Source organism: Aplidium turbinatum, chromosome 11, assembly GCF_918807975.1.
Source record: "Aplidium turbinatum chromosome 11, kaAplTurb1.1, whole genome shotgun sequence".
Classification (NCBI taxonomy): Eukaryota; Metazoa; Chordata; class Ascidiacea; order Aplousobranchia; family Polyclinidae; genus Aplidium; species Aplidium turbinatum.
In genome coordinates this window covers 258,158-276,666 of record NC_137482.1, presented here as the reverse complement: position 1 = coordinate 276,666, position 18,509 = coordinate 258,158, and the positions used below count along the sequence as shown (strand labels likewise).

General features: G+C 41.5%; 1 protein-coding gene across 1 annotated transcript; it reads right to left on the bottom strand.

The window, feature by feature from the left end:
- Nucleotides 1-4,517: 4,517 nt before the first annotated feature.
- Nucleotides 4,518-17,947, bottom strand: LOC145779646 (integrin alpha-11-like). The gene is made up of 29 exons (XM_082591284.1): nt 17,859-17,947; nt 17,631-17,719; nt 17,178-17,311; nt 16,519-16,636; nt 15,978-16,155; nt 15,194-15,353; nt 14,856-14,953; nt 14,514-14,707; nt 13,688-13,833; nt 13,247-13,394; nt 13,095-13,180; nt 12,773-13,009; nt 12,440-12,643; nt 12,152-12,279; nt 11,847-11,995; nt 11,608-11,762; nt 11,307-11,413; nt 10,803-10,925; nt 10,219-10,387; nt 9,837-9,983; nt 9,645-9,733; nt 9,461-9,553; nt 9,223-9,331; nt 8,491-8,610; nt 6,060-6,191; nt 5,614-5,742; nt 5,182-5,286; nt 4,884-5,012; nt 4,518-4,622 (listed from the first exon to the last, which is right to left on the bottom strand). The coding sequence occupies exons 1-29, from the start codon at nt 17,945-17,947 to the stop codon at nt 4,518-4,520; spliced, it is 3,870 nt and encodes a 1,289-aa protein (XP_082447410.1).
- Between the last annotated feature and the right edge of the window lie 562 nt (nt 17,948-18,509).

Here is an 18,509-nt window from a genome sequence, read left to right as displayed (position 1 = left end):
CGCCTGCGCATTTGCTCAAGGTTTGAGCCTTAGGTAACTCTTCGCGTTAGTGATGACATCACCAGTTGATCGATAGTAAAGTTTGTATTTGCATGAACGTCAATATCTTCCCCTGCACTTTTAAAAGTAATAATCATCGAAAGTTCCGGATACATTTCTAGATACTTCGATGTTGACATTTTGTCAGTTTGTAGATATATCGCTTATAAAATGATCATTATTCTATTCGCTCTAAGCCTTGCAGATAGGGAAGATGGCTAGATTCAATTTTGACTATCTTTCATTTTACAAAAAAACTTTGATTTCAAAATGAACTTTTCATTTTAAATCATTGGAAGAACTTTTGATTCAACATTTAAAGTTTACAAATGACGACTGAAGAGACCTCACCAGACAAATGTATCTGGTTCTTGTGGTCTTTAGGTTAACTTTTGAAATGCGTTTTGCATAATCAGTGGTCACGCTTTTGTTGAAAGAAATCATTTCTTTCGTGATGGAAGTGAATGGTTCTCCCGATGAATGTATGGAAGTTGCTCCACCCACCTGCTACAACCTTTGAGGTTTCGGGTTCGAAGCTGAACGAAGGCGTTTATTTAACCTGATGACCAGTGAATGAAGGTTTAGGCCATGCGGACCGGATGGAAAGGAAGCTTCGTGTCCACTTTTGTCATTAAGTGTGTTGCTCCAACACAGCTACATGCTCTTGGAGGGTGTCGAACCTGCGTTCTTTCGGTCGTCATACAGACGCCCATCTCTCGACTGAAGCAAGTTGCTTTGTACACGAAGCAGCAATTAGTTGAACTGAGGCCTGGCGACCACCAAGAACATCGCTGATATCAATATGTAGCGCTAACGTTCAATATGACGTCTGAACAATTTGACAAATACTGTATAACAAAGATAGTCACGTCAGTCAATTGTTTCTCACTATGACGTTGACCTGACATCGAGCCACTTAATAAACTTTCTGCTGCAAAAAATCTTTTATTGTTAAAAAAAATTATTTCAGTAATTTTCCACTTTTATCTCCAGCTCATCTATCTCATCTGCAACAACTCTCGTATGCGTCGCTCCAGCAACGACCGGGTCTATTTATAACTGCTGACGGGGATTCCCCGATTGTTTTTGATTGACAAAGCAGATCAATAAACGTGATTGGCAGATTAATTCTTTTCAACTAGTTACTACAATTCTGGGTAAAAAACTCTTTAATAAGTGCAAACAATGAAACTAAAATACTTCGTTCGTCGCCAAGATGATCTGCCACGCGAACTAACAAACAGAAGATTCTCTTTCAAAATCGCGTCATAAGCGCTTCTGCATCAAGCCCGAGCTGACGTTGTTTCATTGTTGAATTTGTGTTAAACCTGAGTCGCTACCAATCTGATAACTCTTTATGACGTGGAGTTTACACAATCACTTTTGTTAAAGTAGTTTGTTGAGTTATTATAACATCATAGAGAGCAAGCAGAGACGAGTCTGCGCAGCGCGAAACAAAGCGATCAGTCGCAAAGGAAATTGTGACAAGTGACCACAAAGTTGCTTCTCGTCATCAATGTTCACACTTCAAGTGCCGCGGCTGCACTTGCTGCAACATTCAGTTGATGGATGGAGCATTGAAACAATGGGTGGAAACATCACGAGGACAGGCGACTCCTTTATGACATCATTACGCTTGGCAAGGTTAACTCTATTCACTTGTTGGGCGCAGTGAAGAACGACGATCCTTTTGGGAACCAAAACTTGCAATAATTGAACCACACTTGTGCTTACAAGGAAATTCAGGGGTTTTGTGAATCCGGTGTGATTCTGGGGGACCAGAATTTTCACAAAAGGTAAGCACTTGAGAAAACCTCAGCAAATTCTGTAGATGCATTTGTATACAATCCGGTTCATTTTTCAAAAAATCTACTTTGGAGAAAAGAAACCCAAGTCATTCCTTTCGTTGATGAATTGGTTGATATTTTCTCTTACGTATTTTGGGTTACGTCTTTTTTGAGGTGTTGATTTGAGTGCCCGAACATGTAATTGGTGCTGTGCCTATCTCATTCTTTCAACAGTCCTGATAACGAAATACTGGGTGGAAAACAATTGAAAAAGAAATGAATTGAAATTGCATCGCTCCAGGTTTGAACCGACGTCTTTCAAAGCTGGGATCTTTCAGCATTAAACTCATTTTTTTCTAGAATGTCAAAGTGAAAAATTTGAAAGGGAAGAAAATCAACTGCATCTTGAAATCTTTCACAAACATTTTGCAACAAGCGAGGCGCAAATTCTTTTTTGAGTGTTTGTTGTGTAGACGTGAAAAATGTACAAAACCGAAAATCTTTGACCTTTCACTTTGAGTTCGTCTGGTTTCGTGAGCGATGTTTAGGTTTAAACCTGGTCCTTCTATTGTGGGCGGTTTCATGAAGGCCGAGAAGATAGCGACGCGTGCCGACCATAAAAAGATTCGGTGAATCTTCTGAGACAAAACTATTACAAAGAATCGTTTCCTGAAATAAAGTCACAAATTTCTTCCAGGAATGAAATGTTTGATCTATCAACAATTTCACGGGAAGTGTAAGAATAAACAAACGTGAAGACAAAAGCGCAACGACGTGCGCATGCTCTCTGAGGTCCTGTCGCGCGCGTGCGAACGCGTGACCAAGAACCGTGTCAGAAGGAAGCAAACGTCACAACGATGATTGTGAGATCATAAACGATGAAAGGTTTTGGATTGTAAACGCCAGAATAATTGTTGTATCGTCAAATACGAACGAATTTATTTTCACACAAGTCAGTTCAATCATAAACAGCTAAAAAACGATTTCGATCAGCTAGCAGCTAGATCATCTTCAGTCAAGTCTATTCAAATAGAATAAAAATTTCTATCAGACGCGCTCATCAGCGCGCGGGGAGGGGTTCAGGAGAACATAACAATCATAGGAAACCGTGCAATTAACAAAACAGACGTCCTACAAAAGTACGATGCGGAATGCTCTGACAAGGTGACATTCCAAAGCATTAAACTCAGGGAATCTAGGGGGAAACAATCCTGAGTGAAATAATAGGAATGGTAAGATTCTGGTTTCGTAAAAAGAAATAATTATCGATCTCGCACTCTAGATTGTGACGAACAATGAGCTCGAGAAATGGTCGCCACCAGCTTCCTGTCCAGAAGCATCATCTGAAACAATTGGCACAGAGTGGGCACTGGACACTTGGAAAGGCGATGCTGGTCTCACAACCATCTCTATTGAAACGACCGCAGCTCACGATCCAAAAGCTTTAAGGTTTCTCACGAAGCTGCTAAGGAACTTAAGCGCGGTATATTAGAAATTCTCAAACAACGTTCGATTAGTTTGTGGCGTGAAGGCGGCGTCTCGATGCGAGGCGTTGTCGTGAAGGCTTCCCTTATTTCCACTGCGATTCATGTGACATTATTGCGAAACTTGAAAAGCGAGATTGTTGGATCAAAAAATTTTTAATTTTTTTTAAAATTGCCTTCAAAAAAGAATTAAAACAACGCTATCACCGAATGACTTCGCGAACGTGTTGCCATGCGAGAGACGCCCCAGGCGAGGGAGAGTGGGTTGAAGTGTAAACAAGATATTCATCCACGCAGTTGCAGAGGGGCAGGCGATAGCTTGTAGACGAGCAAGGCGGTCGTTTCGCGTCAAAATAGCACCAAACAACCACCCTAAGGCGTGGAGGTGGAAGGCTGATGAGCGGTGGGACGCGATGCACAGGTGATGATTACAATCTTGCACGTGACATAACAAGGACACAACATTGTGACGTGACAATGACTTGATATGATAACAATAAAGCGACAATAATTCTCGGCATTGCTTGAAGAACACGTAGGATTTATGTTTGCGACATTTAAGCTTCGGTCATTGATAGCGAACAATATGTTCAGAAAGAACCAAGTTAGAGAGAAACCGTGTAAAGATATTTCCGCTCCCGCAACATATGTTAAAGAAACGTTTTTGTGAGACGACCTTTAGTGAACCATGAGAAAATGAGTAAGTTTAAAAACCTAATTGAGTGAAATTGTTTACCAAACACCTGATTTGAAACATGGTGCGGCCTTTGCGACGAATCGAACAATAATAATTGGAGCAGTTTACATAACTTCAAGAAATTGATTTTATTTACAAAAGTCTACAATAGCAGCTACACAATCACATGGCAGCGAGCGACAAACATAAACTGTCGTACAACGGCCACTTTCTCTAGCACAACTATACCCACCCAGCCAGCAGTTTTATGTTGGTTCAGCGTCTCCAGACTTCCAATTAATTTTAAAACAACAAGTTTTACTGGCTTGGCATGTGCCTTCCAAACCTTTATTGAACCACCCTCCCGCCGTTACGTTATGACAACGTCATCAACTTCATTGCGAATTAAAACGGGAGGTTTTAATCAAAAAGACAACGATAGATTAATGTTTCTGACGTCACAGAGAGTGACCATCGCAAGAATGTTCAAGCGGGTCACGTGATCGGAACAAATATAAAGTGTCCTGGGCTTCACATTCGGACCGGTTCATCTTCAAGATGACCAATGACTCCCTCAGCAACTCCCCTCTCTTGCATCATTTGGACATCGTAGAACTTGTTGTTGAACATTCCACCCTGAAGACAAAACCAATCGATGATGAAACTCGTTCCACCACTGGCAACTGACGCAAGAGGGAACACAAACGTAGCGGTTATGTCATGAAATTAGCATGTATGTCACAATCGGTGACGTCACTGCATCTCGTTGAAAGCTTCGAGAGTTGCTTTAGCGTTGGAAGAAGATCACAAGATCCACATTGCACAATTATCATCATATCTGTAGCTTTGTGTTTATGAAGCTAGTTGTTAAGTTGGCCCAACCTACCCCCGACCTACCTTGTACATGATGGCGACGACGATTAAAAGAAGAAGCAATCCGCCCCCAGCCCCTGCCACGAACACCCAGGTCAGGTTTTGAACTGGCGTCCTCACACTCGCCTGGTACAACGTTGCAATCGTGTCAACCTGCGATGGAACATGGATTGCAGTCAATCACATCAATTCATTATTTAAATATTCCGCATAAAGCTTGTTACGGCATCGTTGGTGACATCATCAGTTGAATCGAGTTGATTTAATAACAATGACGTCATCAAGTCACGGTCTATTTGGTCGATCAATCTCAATCCTCTACCTCGGTTGTCATCACGGTTGGGTTGTTTCCATATCGATCGATGACGTAGGGGGATTCCTCGGTACTGACAGCGAGCCGCGACCGAAAGACGACTTCAGAGACATTCTTGAAACAAGAAATTATCAGATGACACGTTACAATTTGTTTTACCACTTCAGAATATTAATGAGCACGTCGTTGGAACAAGATGCATCAGTTTAAATAAACTTTCGTCTGTTCAACGCAACCGGACGTTAAATTAATCTTTTTCGATTACATCAAGTTTCTCTGTGAGCAAACCAAATCCTGTGTTAGTTGCTCATTGAGTCACAAAGCAATTACACAAAACAATCTTTTCATTGTGCGTCACAACAGATGTATTTCCATGGCAACCAGGATCACTCGAAAGAAATGGTCCGACCTCCAGGGACCAACCTTCATTTCACTTCTCACCTGCAGATGGAGGGTCTCCGTCCAGACTCGAAAAGTCGCCGTCAACGTCACTTTGTCGGTAGGATTTAGCTTTGTGATGTCACACAACAATGCGTCACACCAGTGTGACGTCAGGTTAGTGCTACAATCCTAGAGAAACAAAATATTCCCAGACATTAAAAGTCGTGGTCATGAAGTTGATAAACTCGTAGCATCAGGTCTAGCCTGGAACCGAATCCTGGACCAGCAGAACTGGGGAACATTGCTTCAACAATAAGCAACAAACCAACTTAGCTTCAACTACACGTGGATGCTCTGGATGCTTTTGAGGAAAGAATCCAACCAACCTAGCGCCAAACTTACAAAATAAATCAATGGACGACATTGATTGGCTGATAGAAAATCTCATACAAGCAAGTGTAGGTTAATGAAGCCCATTAAACCAACATAAACAACTTTTGACTCACAAAGAAGGTCCGCTGCAAAAGGGTGGGGTTACTTATGACCTCAACAGCATTGACGTCATCGGACGATGAATTAACGACCAATAGGTTTAGTCGATTGATGACGTCATGTTGACAGGAGCAGCCAGGAATTCCCTGCAACGACAATTTGTCGTCAGCAATAAGATAAATAACTGCTCATACTAAATTTCTACAAGTTAAGCTTAAAATCTTCAATTAATTCTTGAAAGTTTTAATTGAAATTAATCAACGACCGTTAGAGTCTATTACAGAAACAACAAAACCATAAAGCAACTTAGATTACACTGGGGAACAATTTTGAAAACATTTTTTGTTGACTTTGATTTTACACTTGATTTAGGCTAATTCCGGTGTGCTGATTTCAAAAATGGCGCCAGTTTTCTTCTATCACGTCAAGTTTTTGCTCTACAGCATACACCCAAAATATGCAACTTTTCACGAGTTTAGCCGTATTGCTTTTCCATACGTAATAGGAATGCACAAACTAATCATATAGTAAGTTATATACAAGAAGGGTCAACTGAATTATTAAGCAAAACAGGCACAGGCATCGATTTAGGTCGATGCTATTTCCCCCACTTTTGGTAGGAGGATGCAATCATCCAACGATGCAGTCATCAATTTTGAAGTTAGTTGCTTTCCACTTTCAATCATGTATGTAGGCTATTAGTACTACATGTTTGTTTGTTAGAATACTATCTTGTCTGCGACTGTGTCTGCTGTTTCTCGTCCTCAGTGTCTAAATAACCCGGATTCATTTTGTTATATTTGCGGCACTTTTACCATTCCTAGCCAAAGAAAAGACTTTAGTGCATTTGTCAAATAAGCCTACTTTGCACCTTTTAAAATAAAACTTGATGATCAAGATAAGTCTTGGGCACGCCACAAGGTATGCAAGCAGTGTATCGAGAGTTTGCGGATGTAGACCAAGGGAACACGAGACAAATTGCCATTCGGTATACCCATAGTTTGGCGAGAGCCTAAAAATCATTACACAGACTGTTACTTTTGCTTGGTGCAAACTTCAGGGTATAAAAAGAAAAAAAAACGTAAAATTGAGTACCCAAGTCTTCCATCAGCTATAGCCTACCTCCAGTGCCTCATTCAGCTGAAATCCCAGTTCCAGTTTTCGTTCAAACACCTATGCTCGAAGATTTGGATCATGATGAATGTTTTAATGATGACAAGCTTAATGATGAAGATTTTGCAATTGAAGATGATTCAGAACGTGTAGTATTCCATCAACATGAGTTGAATGATTTGGCACAAGATTTGGGACTAGGAAAAAAAGCTTCGGAACTCTTAGCATCCAGACTAAATGAAAAAAATTTACTTGGGAAAGGAGCGAAGGTATCACTTTCGATCGAAAGAAAGTGCGTTTTTACCGTACTTTCGAAGTGATAGTAGCTTTGTGGCCGAGATCTGACCTTAAACCTGGTGATCCTAATATTCTAAATGAGCCACTTGTTGACAGAGAGAAAATTATTTTCCCACCTCTGCATATAAAGCTCGGCCTGACAAAGCAATTCGTTAAAGCATGGTCAACCGAAAGTAGCTGTTTCAATTACCTCGTTTTGGCTTTTCCTGGCCTGTCAATACAAAAAATTAAGGCTGGTGTAGCCTATTTAATTGTCCACAAATTTGGAAACTCATCAAAGATGAACATTTCAGTGGTTCAATGTCAGAATTGGAAGAAAATGCGTGGTTATCATTTAAAAACTTTGTCAAGGGATTTCTTGGGAATACTCGGGCAGAGAATTATATCTAAATTGTTCAGAAGCTATTCGAAAGCTACAAAGAACTCGGCTGCAACATGAGCATCAAGATGCATTTTTTGCATAGCCGTCTTGCTAATTTCCCGGAAAACCTTGGTGCGGTCAGCGATGAGCAAGGAGAAAGATTCCACCAAGATTTGAAGGTGATGGTGGAAAGATATCAGGGAAGATTGGATTTAGATATGCTGGCTGACTATTGCTGGAGTAATAAGCGAGACTGTTCATAGCTTGAACATTCCAGGAAAAGCTACAAGTGTAAATTTTTGCCTTAAAACTCGCACTTTATTTGTCCTGCAGAAGCAATATCCGTTTTAAGGAACAGAATATAGCTGTATGAATGTTTATTTGAAAACCATGGAGTTACTTTCGGTTGCTTGTAGTTCTTAAAACGTTTTATACAATAAACGCAGATCTCTTAAATGTTGTACTTTTCTGGGTTATGAGACAAAGTGGTGGGTGCCTAGCTCAAAAACTTGACGTGATAGAGAAAAACCGATGTCATTTTTGGATTCAGCGCCTAAAAGTTAGTCAAAAACAATTGTAAGATCAAAGTCAACAAAAATTGTGTTCCCTTGTGTTATTATTGTTTCGTCATAATTCCAACAGTTGCACCTTGATGTGTTACTTAAATTACTCACTTGGCTTGATGCACATTTAACTTTATACAAATACAGAAGCGGATGAATCGGTGTGTACATGCTTGGATAGGTCAAAGATAGCGCCGCTTTGTCAATAGATGTAAAACCTAAGTTTTCAATCTGAAAGGAAAAAATCAAGATCACAACAAGATTTCACTCCACTTAGATCGCTTGGCATCCCTGCTTTGTAAATCAACTAGTTGTGTAACCACCCAGCCTACATTGAAATAACCATTAAAGTATTTGTAGACTGATTTCTTGAAGGCAAATAATGACAGGATCAAACAAGCTAGTCAGTGAAGTAAATGGATAACTCTTCCTCCTAATACTTCCATCATGAACTATCTTGATGGTAATGAGATTTTCATCACCAATCAAGCGATGCAGAAGTACTGATGAAAGTGATGCAGGAGCACTGATGGAAGTGATGCAGGAACACTGATGGAAATGATGCAGGAGCACTGATGGAAGTGATGCAGGAGCACTGACAACTGAATCTAATTCTAAAAATCTTTCCTTCACGTTGGATAGATCTCGTAAAATGTAGTTTTAATAAATTGCATGCTGAAATGATTGGAAGAAAGCTACAAAATATGCAAATTCATCAATCGAACTTCTTCATAATCAAACAGCTTTGGTTAAATAAACTCAAATGTTAAAATTGTAACATCACAAACGTATTTCGTTAGCAAGTAACCTACGTCATGGTGAGCTAATTATGTCACAACGAACCTGAAACTGCATAATGACGTCAGATGTGTTTGCACCAATCTGTGTGACAGCAGTCACGGTTGAGTTGCCTCCTGTGAAGTTGAACGCGATGACGTTTTCTGAGCTTTTCCTGAAACGCAATTTGTGACTTATCTGCTTTGTCACGTCACAAAGTCATACACGCAACTGTCGACGCCATATCATCGTTTGTAACGTCGATAATGATGACAACCTACTGTATTGTGGCGTAATCACCCACCTTGCTACTTTGACGTCGGCGCGGTATCGGGTCGGTATTGTGACGTTCCACTTGTTATCGGCAAGGTTGGTCTCTCGTCCAGTCTGGGAATCTCTGTGACATCAGTGGAAGTTGATAAAAAACAACCACAATGAAGCAACAAACACGTGGCACCTTTCTAAAGTATGACATCACACAGACTTACTCGGTATGGGCGCGCAGGGCGATGAACAGCTGCCCTTCTGTTGGTGTCCTCCTCAAGTTGGCGAACGAAAGTCGGATTTCGAAGTAACACTAAAAGTAGGATAGACACAATAGAACGTTGTATTTATTCAAGATGGAGTGCATCATCTCATGGCGATAGATTTCTAGCCGGTTGTTGTAGCACCCAACTCACCCACTGCCCAGCAGGAAGGACGCTACCCAGCTCCTGGTCCCACACATGGGTGAGCACCTTCACCTTTCTGGACCCTTTTATGGAGCCCGGAGATTGATCCAGGATGCAGTCAGAGAATTCGTGGTTTGAACTTTTTATTGTCGCCACCTGGAAATAAGTGAAGTGATTGCGTATCAGGTGACGTCATTGTTTCATGAATCCATGAGCAACGATGTCATAACACCAAGGATTTAAAATCAATTAATCTTTAACCCATGGTTAGATCAGCAATCAACATACAGTGAATGGCGCATTTCCAAAAAACAAATCTCGATTTTTTAATGTCAAAGTATCTTATTGTTATTGTCACACTTCGTTCGTGTGGCATTAATAAGTCACGTACATGCTGCCAGGTTAGCGCAGCGGGGTAGGTTAGGATAACCACCGCCCCATATGCATGCTCCCCCGCGTTTGAAAGGTTGGTCTTTATTACAATGGGCCGAATAACAGTCTCTGCTGCAACCACTAGTGTCCTTCCCCCATCCGACCAATCCACGGCCTCCTCATCATTTCTACAAGAAGTCAAAAGTTGCAAAGTTTATTTCTTATTACGGGTATTCTGCTTATTTCTTGTAGCTCACTTCTTCTTGCAAGTATTGCTCAGTCTGAAGATACAATTTGTTATGACGTATAAAACGTAACCAAACATTTCCAACGGGAATGCCGCCCATCTTACGTCAACACAGTCGCTATGGTTGTTTATAACAAGTATGACGTGTGCTTACACATCACCACTTTGTAGGTGAGTTGCTACATCGCTTGTGAAGCAGACAACTTTTACACAGTAAACTCGTCAGCGTTGACTGCGCCTCCTCATGCGAGTCCACATTAAACATCATCTCTCAATAAGCTGATCCATTATCATGATAATAATCTATGCGGGATTCGATTATGACGCATTGGCCGACGCACGCGTGCGCATCTTACCCGGGGGAGACAAAAAAGGGGATATGTGCTGATGCAATTGCTCTCAGATCGGAGCTACAGATTTTGTCTATCCCGCAGTTTATTTCAAATCTCCCAGATGTTGCAACGGACCTGGCGTTGGAACTATGGAAGAGTAAGATGAAAGGTAAAGATTTGGTAGAGAGTTTGCTTTGTTGAACCATAAACGGACAAAACAAAGTAACTTTAAAACGCTTTAACATGTTTTACTACACAAAAGACTTAACATAGTTAAAATAAACTCAAACGTTTTCGACACGTGCTTGTGTCCTCATCAGGAATTACTTAAATCTGCAATATAAATAAAATGAGGTCTCTTTGTGTAATAAATATGTTAAACCGGTTCAAGTTATATTGTTTTGTATGATATGAAAGGATCGGTCTCAAGTTCATGGACAAGACGGGATTCGCTTCCTGCCACGACAAAGTAATAATTATAACAGTGGTTTTCAGACGACACAACTAGACCACTATGACAGAACAAACATCACGAACGGGTCGACCATGGACGACAATGGCTGGGAAAGGTGTGATGACGTCATGTGAAAGACCATTTCCAAGTCTACTGCAGATGAAAAATCTTCTACTTTTTTCTGAAAAACCAAACAAATTTAATCGATGATGACATCACTAAACACAACTGTCCGGTAATGAATGTGCGCTGGAACCGCGGAACTTGTGGCACCAGACGCTTTTTCAGTAAAACAATCGCGATGTTTGTTTCCATGAAAAAGATTTAAGTAAATCTCATGGCGTCATTTGTTTGGTTCGAGAGAGCACGATTCACCTGGACTTGGAGCGGGAAGATGCGGCATTCGGGCATGTTCCTCTTCAACCTCATTTTTCCCGTTTGAACTGGCAACACTGAAAGTGTTTCACTGTTATTCTTTCGAAATTGCACTCGCTTGAGGATTGGATCCACATGAATATTGAATTCCACTTCTGCAACAAACATAATATTCTAGCGCTTTTGAGCGACGGATGTGGAGCTTGTTTAGACAAAATTATGATGACGCAATCAATCACCTGCAGTTGCTTCCACAGACTTCCCACAGAACAGAAGACACGCCTCCACCCTCACGCATTGTCTTCCAGCCACGCGGGCGCACGCGAACACGTCTATGACGTCACTGTCGAGGGTGAGGTTGCCAGTCAGCCTCGCGATGGGTCGCGTCCTGAAGCAACAAGGAAGGTTAGAGTCTCATGGAACGAGACAATGTGCTGCTTGTTGCAGGTTCGCGATCTGTCTTGTGGATAAAAAGATTTGAGAAGTTGTCGAAATAGAATTTGTTCACGTCATCAAGCTTGCACGTCATCACAAACTAACTTACCGCATGACAACAACGGCTCCGTTGCTGGGCGAACCGATGACGACATCAGGGTAGGAGTCACTATTGAGGTCTGCACCACCTAGCAGTGAAAGGCCAAAGTATTTGAGGTTGGAAGAGGACCGAATAACCTGAAAGTGAAGAAGATATTGTTGTGATGAGGATGAGCTAGTATTGCAAGATGAATATTTGGATCGACGAAAGTTGTTTTGGACGAAACAAAGTTGTCACCATGAAATTTTCCTTATTGTTGAGGCATTCTGTTGAGAGTGTGATTGAGATTGTTACTACCTGTTTCACCGTGACGTCAATCCCGTTCACTGAACCGTGATAAATGTAAACAATTCCATTGTCCGATTCAGAATACGGCGCAGCAATGATGATGTCATTGTAGCCGTCATCATTGAGATCACCCGCCGACGTAACGGCAGTACCAAACCGGCCACCTTTCAACTTGTAACCACTCAAGGTCAAAGGTTCGTATCCAGTTGTCACCTGCAAATGGAGGCAGAGGTTGATTTTGCAAATTTTATCACAAAATTCATAAAATCGATAGCTCGAATGCTCCAAACAATAAAACTTAAAAAGTTGAGGTTGCTTAGTTAGAAACCATAGCAACCTTACCCATTGATCGAGAGAAGAACCTCCTTTGGTGACGTAAACAAACACCCTGCCTTCGTCATAATGTTGCCCCGTGTAGAGCGGCGACCCAATAAACAAATCGTCACTTCCATCCCCGTTCACATCCGTTGAAAGTAGGGAACCCCCAAAATATGCTCCTGGTTGTATGTGGTCGGCTCCATGTTGGGGAGGGCGGATAATGTAAACCTCAGTGACGTTGTTGGAATGATAAACCACAACCTGAAAATTAAATGAACATTTCCATCGGTTGACATTGAACGAATGTCGTTGGTTTACAACACACAACAATTCATGCGCGACTCACCGCGCCATGGAACCGGTACCGAGGTGCGGCTACTCCCACATAGACCTTCCCGCCGCCGTTGTAGTTGCCGGTCGTAATCTCATAACCTGCAAAACGTCATCCGATTACCATGGTAACAACCACGGGACCCTCATGACCATTCATGGGCTCACCTAGGTAAGAGTTTTTGGCTTCACCTTGAAACATCGACTCGATGCTAGGACGACCTAGCGTACGTGTAGCGCCATCTGTTGGTGTGTACTTTGCTACTGTTCCCGTCCACTCGTAGGCGCCAACAGCCCCAAGATAAATATTTCCATCCTTTAAGAAAGCGCACAGTTACCAAAGATAACAGTCATGGAAAAATGTTGTTTTTTAAAATACAACTAATTTTACATTGTCTCGTCTGCATAACGTCGACAGAAGAGAATAATTTGGCAATTTCAGTCAGTTCATGGATTAGTATCTTCATGCAACTCATAAACCCGATCTGAGGTTGAGTGAAATGCATGTTCAACTGCATTGGTTACTTGATATTTGCTACATCGTCGCACTGTCATGGTATAATTTGAACCGGCCCTTAGTGCTGCCAACCACTGATCTTATCTACGTACCAAATTGGAATGATGAACTGAAAACCCGAGTTGCGAATTCTCCAAACTTGCTGACGTGCTCCCAGATCCTGTCGTCAGAGCATGCTGGTTAGTGACGTCATAACACGGCGTTCGTGACGAAATTGCGAGTGGCATGGGAGTGGAAACTGTTGTGCTATTTAGTTGATATATTGTTACTAAATAGATCAGGGGTGGCCAACATGTTGATTTCGATTGACTCATAGTCTACATCAGGGATCCGCAAATGCTTGTTGACGCGACACAAAAAACAATCGTTCGAAATCTTCGCGACCAAAACGTTTCAGAAACATATAATTTTGGAAAAATACTTTGTAATTTAATATCAATTTCAATATGGTCGTCCTCGCTTATAAAACCCACACCGGGAGATAAGCTGAGAGATTTTTCATGTCCTGGCTCAAGGTGTCTTCTAGGCTTTATAACCGTGGACTTAATAAGCGGGGGACTACTGTACTAGCCTACAATCAAAATTATAAATTTTCTTGTACAAAATTGTACGAAACTCAGCACATCAAAGAGTATATGATTGCATTTATTTTTGCTACACAAGTTATACTGTATTCATAGTAAGTTTTAACCGTTTTGCGACCCATTGTGGATGGTCTCGCGACCCAAATTTGGGTCGCGACCCACTATTTGCGGACCCCTGGTCTACATAACTGGTAGACATCAACACATGTTTAACTGACTGGTTGATCGAATGACTTTCTGCAAGGTAGTAATGGCTAATGGCTATGGCTTGCCAGCAGAGAGGCATCTTTATCTTCTCTATATAATAATCGCCAACAAACCATCCAAACTTTACCTTCCGCGGTAACTTGAGATATTTCTTTTGTCAGGATTTGAAGTTGAGAATTCAGCTCTCTAAAGTCGCCAGTGGTGAGAACTCGTTCATCAGACAAGCCACCGTTGGCGCTAGTGCGCAGCTGCTCCACAGTGTCGTTGAAGCCGACGCCGATCGCGTACACTGTGACGTTGTGATCGGCTGTCAGGTGAAAGCTGAAAGTCAGCGAATGGAGAAGTAAAAGAAACATGTCATTGAAGAGGTTGACATCCCGGGACTTATTGAAGAGGTTGACATCCCGAGACTCATTGAAGAAGTTAACATCTCGGGTTTTATTGAAGAAGTTGACATTTTGGGACTCACATGTCCTCCAGATCTTGGTGGTCCGTGGCGGAACCATCAGTGATGAGGACAAGGACTTTCACGGATCTCTCTAAGTTTGAGGATTTTTGGAAATCGATCTGAAGAGACAAACCATCAATTAGTTGCACCACCTGGAGGATGACGAAAGTTTCTAATTTTTAATTGTTTGATATTTTTATCTGGTTTGAGTGTTCAGCTAAAGAGCTTCACTTGCAGAGTATTGCCGCAGATTAAAACATGATTAAAACTTTCATCTCCTGAATGTTGGTGGAGACTTTCTTGTCGTCCTCTGGTGACAAGTTGAGCAACTTTAACATGACGACACAAATGCAGGTTACCTTGACCGCGCGTTCTATCGCGTGCGCTGTGTAGGTGTTGGTTGCCCTCAGATGCGTCATGTTGTGCCGGATGGCATCTTGCAAACATTCGATGACGTGACAATCCCCTAGCTTGGTGGGGTTAGCAAAATGTTTCGCAACGTTAGAATCGTACGTGGGACTGCAAAGACGAAAAATGCTTCAGTTGGTATTAAAGGTCACGTGGTGTACACATAAGCGTCACGTGATCCAGCATTATGTTGCGTGCTGGAAACAGAGAGATATTTACAAAGAGCAGATCCTGGCACGCATGGAAGTCGATGCTGAGACCATTTATTTTGCGCTTGCGACATTTGCGACAATGCAATGATGAAAGTCTCAAACTTAAAACTGCTGATGAACGTTTTTCATTGGCTCAATTCAAAGATGCTCAGAGATGATTCACTTCAAGAATATTTCAAACTGCAAACTTCACTACCGGATCTTCATCAGTGGATCAATGAGTCTACTGATGAAAAAACACCCAAAAAATAATCACCGTGCGCCATTTACAGCTGGTTGTTTTTTTAAACGAGTGCTCGCGAAAAATATTTGAATTTGTTTCATTTCGTTGCTTCTGTTAGTGTTTGAACAATATTTCTCAATCCGATTACTTTGCTGTCAATCATCTGCTTACAACACCAAAGAATTACTTCTCTCAAAAAGTTTTCCCGATAAATTTGTGACGAAAAGGAAACGACGCAAACGATGCAGGCGATGTAGACAACAATCTAAAAAAATGTTTCCAAAAAATAGATTAGGCTACTAAAGGGCGCACCCAGATCCGTATTGGAGGATGCCGATTTGTGTTGTGTCCCCAATGCTATGACTGAACACCCCTGATACATTGATGAGGACGCTTTTCATGAGTTCAAAGTTGTCGGAAGTGATGGAGGAAGAAGAATCGATGAGGAAGACGACATCCAAGTACGTCTGGAAGCATCCTGAAAGAAGATGTAGCATCTTTAGAGTATAAAACCAATAAACTGTTTTCAAGAATAAAGATAAGAGAAAAATTAGGAAGTTTTTACAAAAAATGCATAGAGGTTAAAAGTCAGGCCTGGTTGTATCATTCAAATATTGTCAAACTCCCAAGTTGATTATATTTGAAGTTTCAACTTAAAAGTTTGTGATAAGCAAAGAAACGCTTTCAAACGTTTCAAGTGGAGGGTTTTTACTTTTGATGCTGTTTCTAGAGTGGAGTGGTAGAGAATTTGTAGTTGCCAAAGCAAAACCTAAGCAACGCCCTAACTAATTTATTGTAACTCGTTTCATTTGAACTGAACTTGAACGTCACAATCACTCACTTATTTCGCCCCAATCAGTAAGCATTGTGATGTCATTGTGGAGGATACCGTAATAACAGGCACCTGGAACGTAGATGTTGCTCATCCCGCACTGCTTTCGCCTTCCGGGAGCGCAAGCCTAATATTTTGCAAGGAAACATGAGAAGACGGAATCTTGTTCAAAAAACAACTTTTACATATTATTTCCTTTCAATTAACTTTGCAATAGAACTACAAGCATCTAAGCTGCGAAGTGCCAATTTGCATATTGTAGGTTGCTCAACACAATGGGCAGAATTGGACCAATCACAGAGCAAAGGTGTCTCTGAGGAAGCAGTTGGAAAAAAAATTACAATTTTTTTGGTTGATCAATATTTTAAATTATTGTAAATTTAAGAAATCATTTTTTTTGCAACTTTATTTTCATGCAGTGATTGCCACTGCTATCCCAGACAGCAAAATGCGTCATTTTACATTGATTTAACGTCTTCATAAAAATGACAGGTTTTGTTGTCTGGGATGCTAGTTGCAATAAGTAAAACTGACCGTTGAATGTACGTTAAAGCTGTGCCGTTAAATCAATGTAAGAATGTGACTATGCTGTCTGATTTTTGGTAAACTTTTGAAAAAACCAATGTTACAATAACGTTGAGCAATATACGATGATACAACGTTCCCACCACGAGATGTTGGTCGTCGTTCATGACAAGGCTGAGTCCGAGAGAGCTGGAGGAACGGAGGTGGTTTACTCCGATCGCGATCGACTCGCCATCGATCGTTACGTCACATGAAGGATGAGACAGCCAGCGAGCATCTGCGTAGTAATGACGTCATGCGAATCTGCTTTCGTTATTGTTGCTCAATAATTGCTTTGCGGAATAATCGAAACATCTCGAGCATTGTCTATTGAGAATCAACTACTTCAGGAGCTGGTGAGCCGACAACATGGTGAATGGAAATTGCAAGATGAGGTTGATTACTATGCAATAGCAACAAAACAAAATAGTTACGTAATCAAAAAGTAAGATTAGAAACTTTCCAAGAGACTGTAAACTTTATATCCTTTGTGACTTCACCGGTTCGCTTTAGCAGGGAATTGAACTAGCAACTCTCGAACATGTTGTTCCACCTACCTTTGCGTTGTCCTGTTATGTTCTCCATCTCTGCAAAGCACTCCACAATTGCCCCGGATGAAGGATGATGAGGAGCTCCCATCACGAGCCTGTATTGTTTTGTTGGTGATTACCAAGAAATGAAATTTTCTTGCTCACATTTTGTTGATTTAAAAGATTGATCGCGACCAACAGCGCAGCTCATTGAACGAACGAAGCACTTCCCGTTCCTAGTGACGTCATACACACCTGACGCGGTCTCGCTCTTTTCTCGCCGCGACCGAGTAACCAGCGAAGTCGTCTGCGGAAGTACTGACGTTGAACACATCGCGCGACATCTCCCGATCGTCCACGTTGAACGCAAATGGACACAACTTGATTTCAATCGAAACAACTGCGAGGATGAATATTATGAACATTGCCAGTGAAATAATTTGATTACGCAAACAAGTCACCGCGTTTCAACTCTGCAAACAATGAGCTATTGTTAGCTAGTTACCGACTGCACTTCATCTTAAAACAACGCGATCTGACTCGAAATTCTTTTCTGTTGCTGAGTTCCACAAACTCATCCTCTCTCATTAGCAGCTGTGGAGTGAAATATTCTGCGTGACGTTCGAAAGGATGTCGGTTCGACACCGCTCATGAGCACGCACTGTGTCTCAGCAAGTCACTCAAATGACAAAATCACGGGAGCAGCTGACTCGATGTCCTTTCGCTGTTGTCTGTCATGATGCGCTGGTGATCGCAGTGCAGCAGCTTACTCTTTGTTGTCACAATGGGCGCAAAATCAATCGTGGCTGTCACTGGTGATCTATTTCGAAGTTTGCTCTTCAATAAACTTGTTTAGTTACCATGGCTACAATTGATCTGATGTTGTGGATATTTAAAGCGCACACT

Coding starts and splice junctions, on each gene's coding strand:
- LOC145779646 (XM_082591284.1), bottom strand. CDS start 17,947: ATGTCGCGCGATGTGTTCAACGTCAGTACTTCCGCAGACGACTTCGCT. Junction 13,010..13,094: donor GGTACCGGTTCCATGGCGCG/GTGAGTCGCGCA, acceptor TTTAATTTTCAG/GTTGTGGTTTATCATTCCAA. Junction 9,734..9,836: donor TCCTTCCTGCTGGGCAGTGG/GTGAGTTGGGTG, acceptor TCCTACTTTTAG/TGTTACTTCGAAATCCGACT.